This window comes from Bactrocera dorsalis, chromosome 6 (genome assembly GCF_023373825.1).
Source record: "Bactrocera dorsalis isolate Fly_Bdor chromosome 6, ASM2337382v1, whole genome shotgun sequence".
In the NCBI taxonomy this organism is placed as follows: Eukaryota; Metazoa; Arthropoda; class Insecta; order Diptera; family Tephritidae; genus Bactrocera; species Bactrocera dorsalis.
This window is the reverse complement of record NC_064308.1, coordinates 21510126-21530862: the sequence shown is the minus strand read 5'-3', so window position 1 is coordinate 21530862 and position 20737 is coordinate 21510126. Positions and strand designations below refer to the sequence as shown.

Below are 20737 nucleotides of genomic sequence, written 5' to 3'. Positions count from 1 at the left end.
ATGATTGGCATTAAATTCTTATTAAAAATCCGGAATGGAAAAATTTCCTTTCAGAGAAGTTGTTTATTTACAAATCCGTTGACAAGGGTGGCGTAGTCAACTATCCCACATAATTTTTAGATTCATTGAAATTGCTCCATCGCACCACGTAATTTGCAATCAAAAGTAAGATCAGGTGTCATCTGACTGCGTAATATATATAAATCAACATCGAATTTGCAATAGAACGAGACTGGCCGTGAAGGTGCTAATGAATAACGTGATCGAGGATTTCTTGATTCCGTGTATAACTATGATGCGTAAAGTTGTTGCAAGTTTGCGGAATCACTTCTCAGATACGATGTACGGCAGTAGACGTCTTTTGGCCAATATGATGATTTAATGTAGACAAAAATATTGTAATAATTTAAAAATTTTAGCAATTTAGCAATTGTAATAATATATATAATAATAGCTCATAATATTAAATGTTGCAACTCATCAACAGACTATGTTGTAATTTACTCATTTGTTACAAGCTGTAATACAATATTAATAATATACAAAATTTAACATTTGTAACAATATAAACCAAGCAAAACTATGTAATGATACACGTTTGGTGGTAAGAAAATTGATGAACAATGTGATTTGCGTTACAATACCCAAAGGAAAATTCAATTAAAGTTTGTGGTTTGAATCTGGAATATCCATGTTTTCGCATGGTCATTTATATGTGGCATGTTCAAGGGACGGAAGCTCATTTGCGCTGTTTGTTCTTGCGCCTGATAATTAAACAAAAAATAGGTTTCACAAGCTACTTAACCCTTTCGGGACTACTGGGATAATACATCCCACCAAATTTCTAACTTTCGTATTTTCTTTACTGTGCATGCGATTGCCTATATAATTAGTCCCACAAACAGATTTAAGTGTATATTTTTAATTGTAAACAAAAAGATAGCGGTAAATTTCAGCGCACAGACGCCACATGACAATATACGTGAAATTTGATCAGTTGTCTTCACTAATTTGCTGAAATCGCTCGAAATAAAAGCGTGATCAACAAAATTTGCATTTGTTTGCATAAAAAAGTGTTCGGTTTGTTACATTTAATTGTTTAGTGGTGTTTTTTGCTATTATAGGGTAAGTTAGAGTTCATTTTATAAAATTGGGACATATAATCCCTAAAATTTTTTTAAGTGGGCTTACTTGTCCCAATATTGAGCGTAGTATGTCTGAAGAGTCAGACTCGGACGTTGATTTTGAGGACTCTGGGAGTGAATATTTGCTTGAGAGTTCCGAAAGCACTGAATCTGCATCAGAAACTGACGATAACATCAATGGGGCGGATAAGCCCACAAAAATAAACGACCAGTTGCCCAGTGGGTAGTTGCCCAGTGGGTAAATGTTGCTGCGGACGATTCTCAGAACTTTAATCCAAAGTATGAAATCCGAACTGAGAGAGACTGCAAAATCCTTTTTGATTTTGCTCACGATTGCACCGAGTTCAAAGTGTTTTTCACGATATTTCCTTACAGTTTGTGCATTCGAATTGCTGAATGTACTAATCAGCGTCTGACAGCTATGAATCGTCGGGCTCAGTCAAAGCGAAATTTAACCGATGCTAATGAAATTTTGGTATTTCTGGGCGTTTCATTGATTATGCATTATAATAAGTTGCCATCTCTAAAGGATTATTGGAGCGAAAATCCATCGATGGGAAATTCAGTTATAAAAAAGTGTTTATCACGAGATCGCTATTTATTATTGTAATCGAAGTTATATTTCAATGACTGCAGTAAGCCCGCCGACAGTTGCAGAGATTATTATATCTCCGATGTTGTGCAATGTCTGAAACAAACATTGACGAGTGCATGGTAAAATTCAAAGGTAGATCAAGTATGAAGCAATATATGCCAATGAAACCAATAAAGCGCGGAATCAAAATTTGGATGCGATGTGACTCAAAGACAGAATACGCTTACGATCTTAATCTTTATACTGGTAAGGAAGCAAACGCTGTACAGTCTGTACCTAGCACTCTTGGAGAAAAAATCGTTTTGAAATTGGTTTCTTCAATTCGTGAGAAGGAAGTTTGTTTAGCCTTTGACCACTTTTTTACTTCAATTAAACGTTTAGAAACTACCATATCCCATATCCCGCACTTGGGGCATACATGCAAAACAGTGCAAAACAGAAAGAATACACCTAAATTTGTCGGAAAGTTGGCAAGAGGAGAAAGTCAGCTTCAAATCAGCTCTGGTGGCATTTTGGCAGCCCGATGGATGGATTCAAAAAAAGTCCTCTTAGCTTCGAATTGTCATGAGCCATCGCTTGTAGACGTTGAGAGGAAGCAAAAAGACGGATCGAAGAAGAAAATTAAATGCCCTAAATGTATCAGTGACTATAACAAAATTATGGGTGGGGTCGACTTGGCCGACCAAAAGACAACCGTTTATGATTCCAATCGCAAATCTCAAAAGTGGTGGAAAAAGGTGTTTTTCAAGCTACTAATGGTTAGCGTCACAAATTCATGGATTGTTTATACTGAACATAAGAAGCAAAATTTATCACTAAAAGACTTTCTTGTGCCCCTTGCTGAAGCAATGATTTTCGAAGGAAATAAAAGGCGTGAGACGATGCCTCGTCAACAGGGAGGAAGAACTCCTAAACGCTCAAAAACTGATAGCCTTAACGTTGGAGATCACTTGCCAGTGGAGCAAGAGAAGCGTTGCCGCTGCGTCCGCTGCACTTCACTTGGAATCGAAAAGCGAACTAAAATGATCTGCTCTGGCTGTAACAACGCGTTGTGCTACAAATGTTTTGGACCCTTCCACAAATTAAATTAATAGTTACATCACATTATATTAAAATTATCTTAACAATAACTCAAATAAATATGAAATTTCATTACAATATAGCTATTTTTCTTTTTTTTTTTTATTTCTCAAATTTACAATAGTCGTCAAAAATTCTTATTGGGATTTTATATCCCACAGTAAAGGTTTATTGGGATTATATGTCCCAGGATAAAAGGACGATTTTAGAATTTCTGAGTATGCAGGACATAATTTTTTATCCCAATCTTTCAGTATGAGCAGAAATTTTTGTTGAGACTATTTCCGGTTTTCAAATAAAACTCCGTCCCGAAAGGGTTAACTGAAGAGTATGACTACTAGAATACATGAACAATAAAGAATCATTAATGTACTTAAATATTGTATTTGTATTTCCTAAAAAAGGTGAATAAATGTATAGCCACTGTTTGCACCTTTTAATAATGCCGCACTAAATACCTTTTATTATCAAAAAATACAAAATATACAAAAGAAAATGTACTGGTGCACTGATCTAAAATCGGTGGTACGTAAGATCAACGGCGATCAAACGAAGTGACGTTCAGAATTGTAATCCAATCCAGGATGGTGGTTGTAGCCGGGTGGTGACGATGTCGAAGTTTTATCCAATCTTAAAACGCAGATTGAGAGCTCGTTGAATAGAGCAATGCGCTTTTTACATAAATATTTATCATTATGCTTATGTTCTTAAGCGACTGAGAGCTCGTTGAAGAGATCAATTCGTTTTTGTTTGCCAAAGAACAAGAGGTATTGCCGGATAATTGACAATGTGGAATGTAAATAAATATGCAAAGTTCAATTATCTATTTATATTAGCTTATTATGTATTGGTTTTAACAATTTATTGTACTGTTAATTTCCCCGCATCGTTTATTTAATTTCAAAATGATATACTTATGTTTATGTTTATTATTCAATTTCAGAAATATTCTACAATTTATAGTTTATTTATAAATTTATATGAATTCAATATATAACATTCAGGATATTTTTTATATGCGAATAATTGTAATTTAGACTTAACATCCTTCATAAGCGCTTGCACAAAATCCTTATTGAAGTCTTTAGTGACATCGCCACTTATTCCTAAATTACCTCTCATTTTTCACTGTATGTTGCGTCTTTAACAGTTTCGCTTTAATAATGGCTAAATAAGTCTCAATCGGCTTGAGCGAGCTGTGTAAAATTGTCGCCCTTGAATTTGTTTAAAGTCCGCTTTAACATAGGATTGATCGTCCATTACAACGCAGTTAAAATAAAACATGAACTTTTCATATAATTGTCGAGCACGTCGCTTTACCAAAACATGTTGGCTATCATTGCGGTTTGGCGCTGCATTCACTTTGAAGGAACGTAATCCATTTCGTTTGCGTACTTTCTGTACATATGAAGATGACAATTTCACTTTTTTAGCGACATCTTGTACTGAAAGTCCAGGATTTCATTCCAAACAACACTTTTTTTAGCTATAAGTGGAGATTGAAATCCTTGATTTCTGCCACTATCGACCTTTCTATTCAATGATAAGGAGTCACTGTATCTCTTAAGTACGAAAGATACCGAAGATTTTGCAATTTTTAATTTTTTGGCGTTGCCGCTGAGAGACATGCCTGGATTTTCCAGCTTTTTGCGCAAAACCGACTCGCGAACGTGTATATTCATTGCTGACAATTTTACATTAACCACATTTTTGTAAAAAAATATAATGCAATTGCGTAGATAATTGCTTTCAAATTTGAGTTTTGATTTTACCGTTAGAAATTTCTAAGCTGTGCGGATTTCTATGTGACCAGTTTTTTTCGTTCACATAATTTACAACTTTTTTATAATTTTGTAATATTTAATTGACCCAATATATTGTATGTAGGGTATAGCATAGGCAGATTGTATGCCGTATGTTTATATTCTTTAACATAAGAGAGAAAGCGTGAAAACGGAGTAGAAAAAAATTGTATTTTCCGTTGTCCTCTTAGGTATGTAAGTAATTTAATAATTATTAGGTAAGTAAGTTGAATATATGTAAGTGTATATGTGTATGTGCGTTTATTTTTTATATGGTATTGTAATATGCATATACATACATACATATGTGTGTTTGTATTTATATTTATTTGTTTTTCTCTCTTCGTATTTGAGTTGATATTTGAATTAAGTAAATATATATCTAAGGATATATATAGGTACATATTTATATATATGTATATATTGATATATGTAGAACATATATGTACTTATGTGCTTCATTATTATGTTTTATAATGCGGTCATTTTAATTACAGCCATGAATTCATACATAAAGTGAAATTGATACGCTCACTTTGATTTGGGGTTAACATATGTACATATGTGTCTTATACTTGTATGTATATAAGTATGTTGTATGTGTATGCACATATTTACAGGGCCGCTACACTTCTTTTTTAATTTCACCCCACTACGCCCTCTTGTTTGATCATGTTGTTTTTTGTTTGTTTGTTTGTTTGTTATATATGTACGTAGGTACTAATATATTGTTGTTTTTTGTTTGTGTCACTGCATTTTGTCACCGAACTTAGTTTTGTTTATTAGTATACAAATATGTATGTTTATTTGAATTTTGTACCGTACTTTTGTCACCACTTTTATGTTTATTTGTAAATATTTGGACAAAGCCAAAAGTGCCATTCGGTATGGCTCGAAGGACCATGAATAAATGTATAGCCACGAATGTATATGCTGTAATTTTGTCCGTCCTTTTTGTTGATTGGGTTGGTGAATGGGCGTGGTGAGTTGTGTTGTTGGTGATGTATGAGTATGGTCTCATCGAATGTGGTGTATAGTGCAGTGTTTCCTTAGGGTACGCCAGTTTTTCCCGGGTTAAGTAGGGAGCGGCTTAACTCATTTAAACATAAGAACTTAAAAAAATTCAAAACTTGCTTATTTGTTTCCTGTACGGCAAAACAGAATTCTCCGTGTCCTCTAGTTTATTATAAACATTCAGAAACCATACACATTTGTATTTCATTAATAATGAAAATATATAATAAGTAAGTGTTATTTATTATACTCTCACAACATTTTGCTACAGAGTATTACTATATAATTGTGTTCACCTAACGGTTGTTTGAATAACCTGATCAGGATAATGAAGCTGGTTGATATCTGGGTGACGTCTTGATCTTGATCTTATTATATACCCGTACCCAGGTTTTTTGGCATCATGAAAATTTTAAACTGTTATTTGGTACGACGAATTGCATTAGAGAGGGGTAGCTGCAGTTTTAAATATGTTGAAAATTTGGACGTGGCTTCGCCCTCTAATAGGTAAAGTACAGCGATAATTTTAAATAATTTTAGTTTTTTTTTGCAGATGAACTGTATATTCAACCAACATCAGCCCTTCATACGGTCAAAAAAGGTATGTGTTATGCAAGAAGTAAAGGATTCATTCAAACTCTGTATGTATGTATTTTATTTGAAGTACATAGGAACATATAAAATATTAATATATCGCCTGTTGTCTAAATAACTGTGCCCATAAGAACTTGTGAGTTTTAATATTCGCCAGATACTGTCGTCTACCGTCTTAATTCTTTTTAATGAAACATTTTTGTAAGGTTTGTGAATATCGTTTCAGGGCTGTAAAGGATAATTTGTTATTAAATATTAAATACTCCTCTTAATCCCAATCTCCATCACATATGAGATGCCGTAAAAAAGTTGGTGAATATTTAATTAGCACAACCTAACAAATATTGTATACATTCATTTCCACCATTTTATCGTATATATGTAAGTTAACTTCTTGTTTTGGTGTAATGTGAACTAAGGCTGTACTTGACTGAACTGTTATACCTAAAGTCTTTAAGACTCGCAATAGATGGTGTTTTTTTATTAGTTGTCAAATTCGGGCCATAATTTTTTAAGCCATCAAATGCCGATTATGTGGCCCTAGTGCGAGCGGCTTATGAAATTTATTATTATAATTAATACAGCATCGTTTCCTAGTGATAATATATCGTTACATATATAGTACGTAATTAAATATACATAGGTGTAAGAACTTCAATCTTCCGGTTAGTCTTATAAATCAAAATTTTGCACAACTAGTGCGTTATATTGAACCACTAATTTTCTACCCCAAAATCTCAGTGCCAATGTCTAACTTTGTACCCGAATACATCAGTTAATCTTTTACATATAGTTATGATATTCGGAGAGAATCTCTTCGTGATAATACATACAATTACGAATAAATGTGAAAATTGTGGCAGTAAATGTGAAGAAATTGTCTGGCAATTTAATACACTGCGTATTTGGATGCAGTTCTATTCTACTATCCCCAAAATCTATATACATACAGCGCACGAATAAAGTTTACATACACCTAGTTCTATTAAATTACGACACGTTTATTTGTTATAAATGAATAAATTTTAAGTTTTTTTTGTATCCTTTTCAGAAGATGTATATTTAACATTAAATATAGCATATCAAAATATTTTTTTTTTTACACAAATAAAAAAAAATAATTCTAAAGCGTAAAATGCTCCCAATTCATATCAAAAAAGTTTACGTACATCAATGATTATTTATATAAATTCAAATTAATTACAATAGTTTTAGCGGCCTACATTTTATTGCAATTATTGTCTCCAGACGTCGACGTATGCTCCTCACTCGATTTCTAATATTCTTTCCGGATATTTTGACCCACTCGATAGATAAGGCAGTTTTGAGGCAATTTTAAGGCAATTTTTGATGAACTTCAATGTTTTCAAATACGAATTCTACCGTCAACAAATGGATTAGACCTTATCTGGGTCATCATCGCAAAAAGTGTGCGAACTTCAGTGACATGCGAAGTAGCTATCGAATCGTCAGTCGTTTGATACCATTGATAATCATGTTCCAGCAATTATAATTGCTGGCATGCTTCTCAAATAGTTGCACACACCGTACCATTCACCGTATGCAATGACTCAAATGAAATTGAGTAACAAATTTATAGCAACCGAAGTAGAAGCAATTCGTCTTAAGGCATTCGTTGAGAACACACCTAACCATTTCTTTGACGATGCATTCCATGTATAATATCAAGGCTTTTCCGAATAGATCAATATTCTCGCAAACGGATCACTGACGCAAGTTGAGAAAAAACTCGTCACGGTCAATTTTGTTGCTGGCGGTTTTTCCACTGGCTGTTATGTATTCCCTGTGTTGAAATACATTCTTTGGCCATTCTCCAAATGAACTACGAGATGCACAACAATCGGAAAACCTTAATGAATTGCAAAAGTAAATATCTCACAAAACGCCTCATTGCAGTTCACGTATCGATCGATTTGATACTTGCTGATCTCATCTCGTTCAAGGCCAATAACCGCCATGTTGCTTTCTCTGGTGACATACTTGCAAACGTATTTGACCGATTTCACCAAACTGCCATACTCAACATTGATATGAGTTTTCGATGTGAATTAGACAATAGTGGCGAATATGGTACGATCCATGTGTTGTCAACTTCTGCCATTGTCGTCTAGTGAGCGACGCCGATAGAGTGGATATTCATTATTTCCAGTTTGCGTTTCCTAAAAAATAGCACGTGTATTTATTGTCAGATATACAAACCGAAGTGGGATTGTGGTGTCCGCAAGGTCCATGAACCATATTGATTTTCATCACTTCGTATAATACTGGATCTTTCTCTGCATCAGGAATTTCCACAGAAATGATTTCATAAATGTGATCTAGTGCAATGACCATCCACCATCCGAAGAGGAATGTGTGCATGTGGCAAACCTCTTTTTTGCAACTCAACAGAGTACATCACATCCATCATCTAACAGCACCATATATATCTACCATACGATGCTTCAAGACAGAGTCCATCAAATATAGTACCTGTTGCTTGAAAAGTCGTGCTATGACATCGTGTAGTACTCAGTCATGGCATTGGGCTGCCTAAAAGAATGCCGACCGATATTAGCGCAAGCTCTTCGTGGCATCGTAACAAATTTCAATCTGTATTTGAACAGAATAATTTTCAATACTTTTTCTTTTGAATAACCGGAACAAAGAAAGCAAACAACAAATTTGAACGGTTCAAATAATTGAAAAACAAAAAAAATTAAAAAAAGGTGTATGAAAAAAGTTACTTTTTGGAATACTCCGATTTTCCGACTATTCCTTCCCCGATCCACACCGAACAACCTCTGAAAAATTAATAAAGATTGATTCAGCCGTTCTTGAGTCTTAGCGTACAAACAAACATTCATTCGTTTGTATGGGAAAAAGAAAAGGGGCTGTTGTTAAGGGTTTTCCGGCAGTGATTGGAAATTTTCTCGCTGTAAAAACCGTAAGTCTTTGAACTTTAGCGAACATTTGAAAAAAAAAATTGGACAAATTGGTCCACCAGGCGTTGTTGAGTTATGCGCTTAGCAACACATTTTGCGATTTATTTTTAATATTAAAAAAGATAAGATCGGTCAATATGTTAGTTATCTTTATGCAATTTGGAGAACGTCTTTATGTAATAATTGTCTATATGCGGAAAATTATTATAAATGAATACTTTAATTTGCATTATGTCCTTCGGAAACAAAAATTATTAATAAGGGTTTGTACTTTCCCACAGCATTTGTATATGCAGGTAAAGAATTTAGAAACTTGTGTTAATTAGATTAGTTTTGATAGAGAACTATATGATACTCATTAGATAGCAAATATTGTGATCCATTCCTAAATCCGAGGAATAACGAATATTCAATTCTTACAATTTTTTAATTAAAAGTGTTGCCAACACCGGAAAATACGCTCTCGGCTTTGATATTTTAATGTTACCAGAATATAAAATGTTCGGTTACCTTTCTTCTTATTACTTTATTATTGCTTATTGCTGTCTAGTCGCTGGCCTGCCTTCGCTAATTTCAATTTGTGGCACGTATTTCTGATCCCTCCAAAAACTGAGCATTCTTATTCTTTTATACTGGCGTATAAACTGTTTACGTGGTTATAGCCGAGTTAACAACAGCGCGCAAGTCGTTTCTCTTTTTGCTATATGGCAACAATTGGTCTTTTCAGCGGAGTGGAGGTCTCCCTTTTCCTTTGCTTCACCCGGTGGGTACTGCGTCGATTACTTTCAGAGCTGGACTGATTTCGTCGACAAGGGAAAGAAAGTAGAGTTCGAGTTACGCTTGGTTACCGCCGCAGTTTCTGTGACATTTTAGTTCGTGTTTTAGAAATATTCGGGTAACAGAAATCCGAATTATAGGGAAAAAATTACATAGTGATGTTATAAAAACGTATTTTGTTCTTAAGGAAATTCGATATAGAGAATATTTCGAGTTACGGAAGTTCGAGTTAGAGAAGTTTCATTGTATATACATTAGGGTGTGTCATTCTGAGGCAACCTTTTTTTTTCAACTGAAAAACAGGCTCAAAACTTTCGAAAATGTGTAAAAAAAGTCACTCAAAAGATGAGCTCTTAATATTAATATTAAGAGATGCCTATTTAAAATTTTCTGTTTTGGAAAAAAAATAATTTTTTTTTGTGGTGGTTATTGTGCGGAGGTTTTATATGTGCCCCGATAGCTGCCAGTAGGGATGGTAAAATCGATTCCGATTCTACTCGAAAATCGAGTTTTCTCGTAAAATAATCGATTTTTAATAATCGATTTTCAGTAGTCGAAGTGGATTAAGAATCGGTTCTTGATATTCGAAAAATCGATTATTTTACGAGAAAACTCGATTCTCGAGTAGAATCGGGATCGAGTTTACCATCCCTACTAGCAGCCATCGGGGCACATATAAAACCTCCGCACAATAACCACCAGAAAAAAAAATGATTTTTTTCCATGTAATTTATATGGAAAACAGAAAATTTGAAATAGGCACCGCTTAATATTAATATTAAGAGCTCATCTTTTGAGTGACCTTTTTTTACACATTTTCGAAAGTTTTGAGCCTGTTTTTCAGTTGAAAAAAAAAGGTTGCCTCAGAATGGTACACTCTAATATACATATGATATATGTATAATGGAAATTCCATCAAGTACGTACATTAGGGTGTCCCAGCCAACAAGGGCGAAATTTTTTTTTTCGAATTTACTTACGCATACCCGCGATTTTTTTTACATTTGATCCTAATAACTCAAATAATAAATATTATTACGATTGAATAACGATAACCCGTGCCGACTTGATGTTAAACTTAAAATATGAAAGTTAGTATGGAAGCTTTGTAGGGATTGCGGATTAAAATATTTATGTAGTCAATAATACACCGTTTTACATATATTTTATACTTATTGAGTATTTATAAATAACATTATGTTATTATTTACTAAATTTTCTTTTCAAAGTTTTCTTTTTACAATCCGGATATATCTGTGTTCTTGAACGCAACGTAACAAAAATTGCTTTTGTTCCTCGTCGACGGTGATTAAGCCATGAAAGTCTTGCATTAACTTAACCGCTCTTTCAGCGGTATCGTTAACTGCTCTCAGTGTGTAAACCTTTTTTTTTATTTTTTTAGCATATTGGAACGAAGCATTATTTGGCCATGTAGTTGGAGACTCATTAAGAAAGCTATCATCAACTATTTTAAGTCGATTGAATAAAGATTTGCTTTTTATTGAAACAAAGTCATCGATGTTTTTCTCTGAAATAAAATGCGACAGTTAACATAAAATAAAACGAATAAAAACTAAAATTATTGACTCTCATACTAGCCGTAAAGCGGACCACAAAGTTCGTCTTTCGATGTTATGTAGCGTTTACCGTTGGCCGATGGATATTCTTTAGTTAAGTTAGCAACTATCTTTACTTTAGTTTCTTGGTCAACGTCATCGTCAAATAGAGACAAGACAGACACTTCATCTGTCAAATACCATAAATGCTGGCAAAATTTTTGTAAAGCTAATAGTTTATAAATTTCTGATCTACTCAGGCATGATAACTTTTCAGTACTGACCTGTATTTTCTGGGAATCGATATTTTTCCAGATTTCTCGAAACTTTTTGAATAAAGGTATATCGGGGCTTGTAGGGAATTTTACCTTCAAATACACATTTTAATACCAATTCGTAGATATGATGACGGCAAGCAAAAATAAGCATCTCTCTGTCTAATTTCTGTTCTAGAAGCACACAGGCCCCATTAATACGACCTGTGTTTGAAGCCGTTGTATCACAACAAAGGATCTGCACTTTATCTTCAAGATTCCAGTCAATGATAGAATTCCAAACTGCCTGTGCCTGTTCGCATCCTGAAGAACTGTCCAATTTTGGCACAGCAATGAGTTGTTCTTTATTATCATACGAAATAACTATTGGGAGACGTTCTTCTTTAGATTTACGTGTATCTAAAGCCGGTAACAGTTTTCCATCCCAGTGAACAGTTACAGTATCCGGAACCTCGTTTTGAAAATAAACCTTAATAGCTTCTGCGCGCTCTTTTCGCTTTTCCTTGCGAATTCTTTGAATGGAAGACTTGCTAATAGGAAATTCGTCAGTGTTATGTCCAAGTGCCTCAATAGTCGCTTCAATAATAAACACAGACGCATACTTAACTGACACCTATCTAATGCTGCCACTAATTTTGGAGTAATGAAATTTTTTCTTATATAAGTTTTACTAGTACCGGGCTGTGTCGTCTCAGTTGGAATGGACAGATTTTTTTGTAGATCAATTACTTCAGAATCGGAAGATACATTTTCTTGTAGGGGCACAGAAGATGATGTCGAAGAAGTTAATGATGAAACATATTTAGCCCGCCTCTTTTGCTCTGCAAGGTTTCTAAGACCTGACTTCTCCTCCTTTTCTGTAAATTTTTTGTCCACTCCAGCCAAGTGACCAAGTCGACCTGGTTGTCTCTGTTGCTGCAAGAAGACTCTATCTTCATTTATCTTTATTAAACGTAGCGCATCCGCGTGTGCAATATCAAACAAGTTATCCAAATTTGTAACAAACTCTTGTCGACGCTGCTCAAAAACTGCTTGTGTTTTGTTTGCATTTTTTTGTAAATCTTGCCAAACTTGGTACAAGGTTACCAATTTCTTAACACAGTTAGGAAATGATTTAATCGGTATACGTGCCTTTTCCCAATGGATAATACACTCACGAATAGTTAAGTTAGCACTTTCATTGACACTTAAATTCACTTCGCGAATATTATAGAACAAAACTGAAAGTACTTGTCCATTAGAGGGAAGTTTTGACCCTGTTATTTGATGTTTGACGTCTCCTATTAAAAATATTCCCTTTTTATAACTACGTAATTCCACTGACATGTTGAGCGAATAAAGACAATGCGTTTGCTAATAAAATAAACAAGTAATAACAAGCTCATCGATACATGAGCTCCCGCCCGCCTTAGTATTCAAGTACCGACATGTTTCGATGCAAGTCGGCACGCTTTACCGTAGTTCTAAATAGACGAAACTTTTTTATGATTAATTATACATTATTTAAAAAAAAATAAGAGGGTATGCATTGCAAAAATCCCAAAAAAAATTTTTTTGGGACACCCTAACATACATATATACAAGAAATGTATGTACATATATGTATATGTATGTACATTAGGGTGATTCAAAAAAAATTTGTTTTTTTTCAATTGGTACTCGCAAAAATAGGTTCCTAGACACCTCTAAGAAAGCCTCTCCAAATATGAGATTTTAATTGTAACGGGAAGGTCCTCCGCCTAACGGTTTTGTATTTTTTCTTATTATCAGATAGAAAAATGTATATCTCGCTTCCAACTACTTGAAAAAATATCTTGTTAATTAGGTTTTGTATGAAATTGAATGCTCTAAAATATGGTCTCTTATGATTTTTTCATAAACCCAACCGTTTAAAAGATATTAACAGTTAAAATTTGATGATTTTTGGGAAAATTTTTTATTTCTTAATAATTTTATAACTCGATGAAAAAAAATTATTATGAATGATGAAACTCATAGTTTTGTTGGAAATTTACTGCTCTATAAAAATGGTCTACGGTAATTTTTCGATAAAGTTAAGCGTTTACGAGATATTCATCGTCAAAAATCAGTGCATATTAGGATGGATCAAAAAAAATAAATTTTTTTTTCGTTGGGTACTTTGAAAAATAGGTTCCTAAGCACCTCTAAGTTAGCCTCTCCAAAAACCCATTCCTAATAATTTTTGTTCATTGAGTTATAAAATTATTAAGAAATAAAAAATTTTCCCAAAAATCATCAAATTTTAACTGTTAATATCTTTTAAACGGTTGGGTTTACGAAAAAATCATAAGAGACCATATTTTAGAGCATTCAATTTCCTACAAAACCTAGTTAACAAGATATTTTTTCAAGTAGTTGGAAGCGAGATATAAATTTTTCTATCTGATAATATGAAAAAATAGAAAACCGTTAGGCGGAGGACCTTCCCGTTACAATTAAAATCTCATATTTGGAGAGGCTTTCTTAGAGGTGTCTAGGAACCTATTTTTGCGAGTACCAATTGAAATAAAAAAAAAAAAATTTTTAATCACCCTAATGTACATACATACTCGATGGAATTTCCATTGTTTACGCATCGAAAATTTGTAACATGCGCACATTTTCAAAGCTGATACATTTTTTCATTTTTTGCCACGCATGATTCAAATCAGTCCAGCAGAAAATTGTTGTTGTTTGCTGTACTTTTAGATTTACCCATAGATTTACTCGAAGATTTACTTATAGTTTACCCAAAGTATCATTTCAATTCAAACAATCGTCTCAACGCTATGAACTGACATGATACGATTGCAACCGAAGCCAGCCATTAGAATTAGAATTAGAATGAAAGTTGAGGAATGCACTGCGACCTTTGGTCTATTGTGCCCTCTCCTGGCTCACATTCACTCACTCAGCCCCAGCGCATGAATAAAATCCAACAGCTTGCCGGGTGCTAGTGAGACAATGTGATCCCTATCCGGACATATTAATCCAAGGGCCCTTGTCCTGCGTCTCCAGACTGCTGTGCAGTCGATCAGCAGATGGTCCGGGGTTTCAGGCTCCCTATCGCAGAACCGGCAACTTGCACTAGAGGATAGGCCCATGCTATGCAGGTGCCTATTCAGTTTGCAGTGGCCGGTGTACCATGCGACCAGTAACCTGAGCTTGTTCCTTGGGAGGTTTATCACAGTTTTGAACCTTTTCAGGTTGTAACCCCCCATTAGCAGCTTGGCATGTCTCATACCGCGAGTTTGGTGCCAATGCTGCTCGCTGCCCTCTACCTCTTCCTTACGGAGCAGCTCTTTCATGGCGTGGGGACCCACCCTCATGAAGGGTTCGGGTCCTACCATCTTGGTGGAGGCTGCGGAGCGGGCGAGCTCGTCGGCCAGTTCATTGCCGGCTATTCCTTTGTGACCAGGCACCCAGATTAGGTGTACCTGGTTCTGTTCTGCAAGGCTATTCAGCCTTTCCCTGCACTCCTGCACTAGTAGCGATTTGATCTCATAGGAATAGATCGCCTTTAGCGCCGCTTGACTATCGCTATTCCTCAGCATCAGTTCGAAGTTGGAATCATCCCATTCGTCTTTACTGCCAAGGGTGACCTTGAATCTTTTCCTGAAGTTGACCGTTTTTGTAGTGTTATCCCTCGGGAGGAGGACCAATGGTAAGCAGCCACTTATCGTCTCCAACCTCCGGGATGAGATTACCTTGCCAATTCCGCACCCCTCCGCCGTTATTTGCAGAAGTGTGTGCTTGGCTGCCTGACCGATAACCAAATGAAGCGGTGTCAGTTCGAGCAAAGCCTCCAGTGCCGCAGTTGGACAGGTTCGCATTGCACCCGTAGTACAGACACAGGCTAAACGCTGTAGCTTCAACAGTCTTGTCTTAACAGAAGTTTGAGACGCTATTGAGGCCCATGCCACCGCCCCATATGTGATTATCGGTCGCACTATCATGGTGTACAACCACCCGCCAGTCGATTGCACACCATCAAAGCCTTTGTCGCCTTGACCACGGTCAGGTTTAAATGTTGTTTCCAACGCAGAGTGGAGTCAAGCATCAAACCCAGGTAGTTGACAGTGCTGGTCATCACTATTTCACTTCCCTCAAGTGAGAGATTCCTAAGACCGGGTAGGGACCTGCGTCTCGTAAACGGGACTACGGTCGTCTTGGAGGGGTTGATATTCAATTCAACTCCCCTACACCACCCCTTCGCTAGGTTTAGACCTCTTTGGACCAAGTCACATAGAGTGTCTTCGTATTTGCCTTTGGCCATGATCACAATGTCGTCCGCATACCCCTGGCAGCGGATCCCATTGTCCGTTAGCAGTGCTAACAGGTCGTCCACAACTAGGCTCCATAGTAGGGGGGATAACACACCTCCCTGTGGGCAGCCTCTAGTTGTGCCGAGACGTATCCTTCTATCGCCTACTGTGGTCTCCGCAACCCTGGAGCGCAGTACGGTTTGTATCCATCTGCGCACCGGTGCTGCCACATTCCTTTTCTCCAGTGCCCTGGCTACACTCTTGTGGGACGTATTGTCAAAGGCACTTTCGATATCCAAGAACGCGCAAAGCATCACTTCCCCATGCTCTAGTGAGCTCTCTATCTCAGATCTATGTCAGCTGGTACAGGGCAGTGCTCGTTGATCTGCCCGCTCTGTAGGCATGTTGAGCCGCATGCAGCGGTGCTCTCCTCAGCGCATTCATCCTTATTTCCTGGTCCACGATCTTCTCCATGATTTTTAGTAAGAAAGATGTTAGGCTAATTGGCCTGTCTTTCCTACCTACCTTGGGTATGAAGATCACCTTCACTGTCCTCCATATCTCGGGTATGTACGCCAATGCAAGGCTCTCTCTCAACAGCCGTGACAGGTGGGCAATAAGAGTTGCTCCCCATGTTGTAACAGCGCCAGAAAGATGCCATCCACCCCCGGAGACTTGAATCTCTCAAACGAGGCCATTGCCCACTTGATTGAGTCCGCCGTAAACAGCCGTCTGGCGATACTCCAATCCTCACGGGATGGCCTGTGTTCGGTCATGGGAGGACACTGGTCTTCCCGAACTGTCTCCGGGAAGTGCGCCCGCAGAAGCTCCGTGGCTCTGTCCTGTGCACTGGTCGTGAACGTCCCATCGTTCCTTTTGATTGCTAATTCTACGTCGTTTGTGCCCCTTGCCAGAGCTTTATCCAGCCTAGCTGCTTCTGGCGTAGTGGCGACATTCTCGCAGAGTCTCCTGAAGCTGGTCTGCTTTGCAGACCTTATCTCCTCTTTGTATAAAGTAAGATAGCTCCTAGCCCAGACCCCCGTACGTTTCGCCTTGTTGAACAGGCTGCGTACTTTTTTCCGGAGGTCTGCTAGTTTCCTGGACTACCAGGGGCAGTTACGTCTGTCACCGGGCACTTTCAGGGGGCAACTGCCATGATAGGCTTTAATCAAAGACTCGTTCAGCTCGGATAGCCTAATCTCCAGACCCAGGCCAGAAGTGCCATAATCTCTCTGCCCCCCCCCCCCTACCTAACTCCTCACTTAGTATATCCCTGAAGGCGACCCAGTTCGCCCTCCGGGGATTGCGTCTAGGGGGGAGGGGCCTAACCTCTACCCCTAGCAAGAACCTTACAATTCGGTGGTCCGACAAGGAGGGCTCCGTCGAGACTCTCCATCTCGAGACCAGTCCTCTTGCAGGCTCATTACTCAGGGTGATGTCCAGCACCTCCCTCCTATTTATAGTTATAAATGTGGGCTCACACCCAACATTTTCTATCACTAAGTTACTACCTACTATGTATTCTAAAAGAGACTCACCCCTTGCGTTGCAGTTCGTGCTGCCCCATTCCAGGTGGTGGGCGTTTGCGTCACAGCCTATAATCAAGGGAAGCCCATGTCTGCTACAGTGATTCACAAGCCGTTCCACCACCTCTGGGGGTGCCGTGGATGCCCTTGGAAGTAGGCTGAAGCCAGGACGAAGTCTGTGCCCTCAAAGTCCCTGGCTTGCACCGCCATCAGATCCTGCGTCAGGAACTCTGAAATACAGAAGAATTCAATGTTATTCCTGACAACTATGCAAGTTCTAGGCCTCTCGCTTGAGAGATCCCAGATTACCTTATTTGACTCCGTTTTGAGGCCTTTAACCTCTCCTTTGTGGGTCCAAGGTTCTTGGACCAACAGTATGCCCAGCTTCTCTGCCGTGAACCTGCTCGTTATTACAGCTGAAGCTGCCGCCGCGTGATGCAGGTTCACCTGGGCAATCTCCATATGGACGGCCATCATAATACCGGTTCGAGGAAGGGCACTCTCTCTTCCCCGCCGTCTATCTCGCCACTATCCAATGGGTCACCTAACCCGTCTAGGAGTTCCTGTGTTGAGGGGAGCTCTGCTCCCTAGTCGCAGTGGTCCTCTACGGGGACGTCGGTGGTCGTTGCTGGCACTACCGTCACAGTCCCACTTCCGCTGGGCTGATCCGCCACCTCGTCCACCTGCATCGGCACTGCTTCCGGGGCCGCCAATGCCGCGGCCTGCTTACCGATGCTCTCGCCTTCCTGATTCGCGGGCATTGCTGCTCCCTTGCTCCCGGTGGCTGCGGACCTGTAGGGCCGCATAACCACCGTGCTAAACCTGTAATACAGGCGGAAGCCTTCTGCCCGGACGTGCTTGTACGACTCGTCGTCTATGTACAAGTTTAGCCTCCATCCCTTCATTCCACCTAGTTCTTCCATCTTGCTGCTCGCGACACGCCAGGATGAAATGTTAAGCCCCAAGTTCTGGTTTTTCACCAGTCCTAGGGCATACTCATAGGGTCTGTCATCGCTTTTGGGGAGGAACATTGTCATGCTATGCATGACAGGCAAATCCTCCGCCCTCCTCGCGCATAGGGCAGGACCCTTCCAGCCTTCCAGCTTTGGTGCAAACTCCCGCAGCCAGTTGGCAGACCTCTCGTCCTTGCACTCCACCTGCAGCATACCTCCTTTAAACTCCACCCCCAAGAAGGACGCCGCGAAGTTCTGTCCTCTGAAGACCTCGTCCAAGAGGAGGTTCTGGAGCACGGTAAGCTCCTCCGGCTTCAGCGCCTCCGCCGGGTAGTTCTGAGGCAGTACAGCCATGCGCATGCCTTTAACGGCGTCCGCATACCTGCGCCGCCCCTCCTCCATCCGGTGGGGAGCCGGTCCGGATTGTTGATTACCGGTTGCCTTGCTTTCGTTGCCCCTAGACCTTTTGGAGCTGGGGCGCTCCTGCGGCGTGATTTGGCCGCTACTCCTCTTTGCTGTTTGGGCATACGTTTCAAAGGGCATTGCCCTACCATCACCACGCCGTGCGGTCAGTGTTGCACCGACCGGACGGTTACTGGTACCGCTGCCTTTCGCGCGAGCTGACCCGATGTTGTCACACTCCTTTGCTGGGGGTGCGTTACTCCCTTTGCCTCTGCTTCTGGCCATAGCCTCCGCCGCTTCAGGAGTCTTCCCGTCTCGCAGGTACCGTAGGTACCACCTCATGATGGCGCCGCTCATTCCCTTCCTGTTTAGGTCATCACACCCTCCGGGTTTACCAGCTTCTGGGAGAAGGCGTTGCCCACCTCTTCTGCGCCTCCTTCTCCTTCTGCGCGCACCGTCAGCCTCTGCCCGATGTGACTCCCCCGAGTCCGACCCGCTACGCCTTACGGCGGGGGTCTTGGCGGTGCTCGTGGCTGCTGCAGCGGCCGCAGGCATTTTTGCCAGGCGAGCACAACTGCATGAGGGCATGTCGTCGCTATCCTCCTTGGCATGCTCCTCAAATAGCGCCCGTTCCTCCGGCGAGAGAATGTCAAGGAAGTTCACCTTCCGTCTAGCTCCTTGACCCGATTTGCCTACCGCTGCTTCAGCTTCCTTCTCGTTGTCCGTGTCCGTTCTCCGTTGTTGTTGCCTTAAATCCGTGTTATTGTTGTTTGTTTTGTTTATTTTGTCCATCTGTGTCTTCCGACCTTGGGCTCAAACAGGGTGAGCCGTCAGGTCTATTATTTTAAATGGGGACTAGGTAGGTCAGCCACGCCAGAGCCCCTTGGCGCGGTAAGGCCACAGTTACACCCCAATTCGGCCCGGTGTTGAGGAGGCTCCGTTATACTACAGCCGGATTTACCTCCTGGCTGCAAACCATCCAATGGGCACGGGTCGCATGACTGGACCTGGCCTGGATTAGGAGGTGGTAGCTCTTGGTTAGCGCACGCATGCGGGACCCGACATCCTGCCTGGGCGGTGTCTATCAGCACCAACCACGCAGGTTGCGGGATGCCGGGTATGCCTTGTGCCTAAGCCCCTGCACCGCGGCAAGGTGCCTACCATTCGCAGAGGATCGAAGCCAGCCATACGTTGACACGATCGTGATTGCCACAGAACAGATTGTTCGTGTTGCATCAGGTCAGTTGACGCTGGCAAATACACGAATTGATTAACAATGTTGTCTATGCTGAACTGAATTAATTTGATTGTGTTTTTGGCACGACTGTTTGTTCTGATTTTATCATAGTCGTTGCAGCTCTACATACGCATACATACGCATACACGAGGTGTGTTCAAAAAGTATCGCGAATTTTGAATTTTCGCGCGTTACGTATATTGGAATTTCGAATTTTTTGTGGCGTTATGTTGGTACGCATGTCTCTCACTTATGCCGACAAGCTCGGCCATTTTGAATGTTCATTTAATTGTTGACAGCTGCTTTGCTTGCACGGGTTTTGGATCGTCTTCGATTTTTACCTATTCAAAATGCTATTCAAGCTGCTCACTAGAGTGTGCCATTCTGAGGCAACCTTTTTTTCAACTGAAAAACAGGCTCAAAACTTTCGAAAATGTGTAAAAAAAGTCACTCAAAAGATGACCTCTTAATATTAATATTAAGAGGTGCCTATTTCAAATTTTCTGTTTTCCATATAAATTACATGGAAAAAAAATCTTTTTTTTTTCTGGTGGTTATTTTGCGGAGGTTT

At 39.5% G+C, this 20737-nt stretch overlaps 1 protein-coding gene across 2 annotated transcripts in view; it reads left to right on the top strand.

Moving 5' to 3' along the window:
* LOC105226306 (uncharacterized) overlaps window positions 1-20737 on the top strand; it is an 81968-nt gene that overhangs the window by 47459 nt on the left and 13772 nt on the right. The window contains exon 3 of one of the 2 annotated variants that reach the window (XM_049459980.1): window positions 6190-6237. The exons of the other annotated variant lie outside the window; for it this stretch is intronic. Within the exon in view, the coding sequence (XP_049315937.1) occupies window positions 6190-6237 (48 nt within the window). The remainder of the gene's footprint in view (window positions 1-6189; window positions 6238-20737) is intronic. 2 annotated transcript variants of the gene reach the window in all.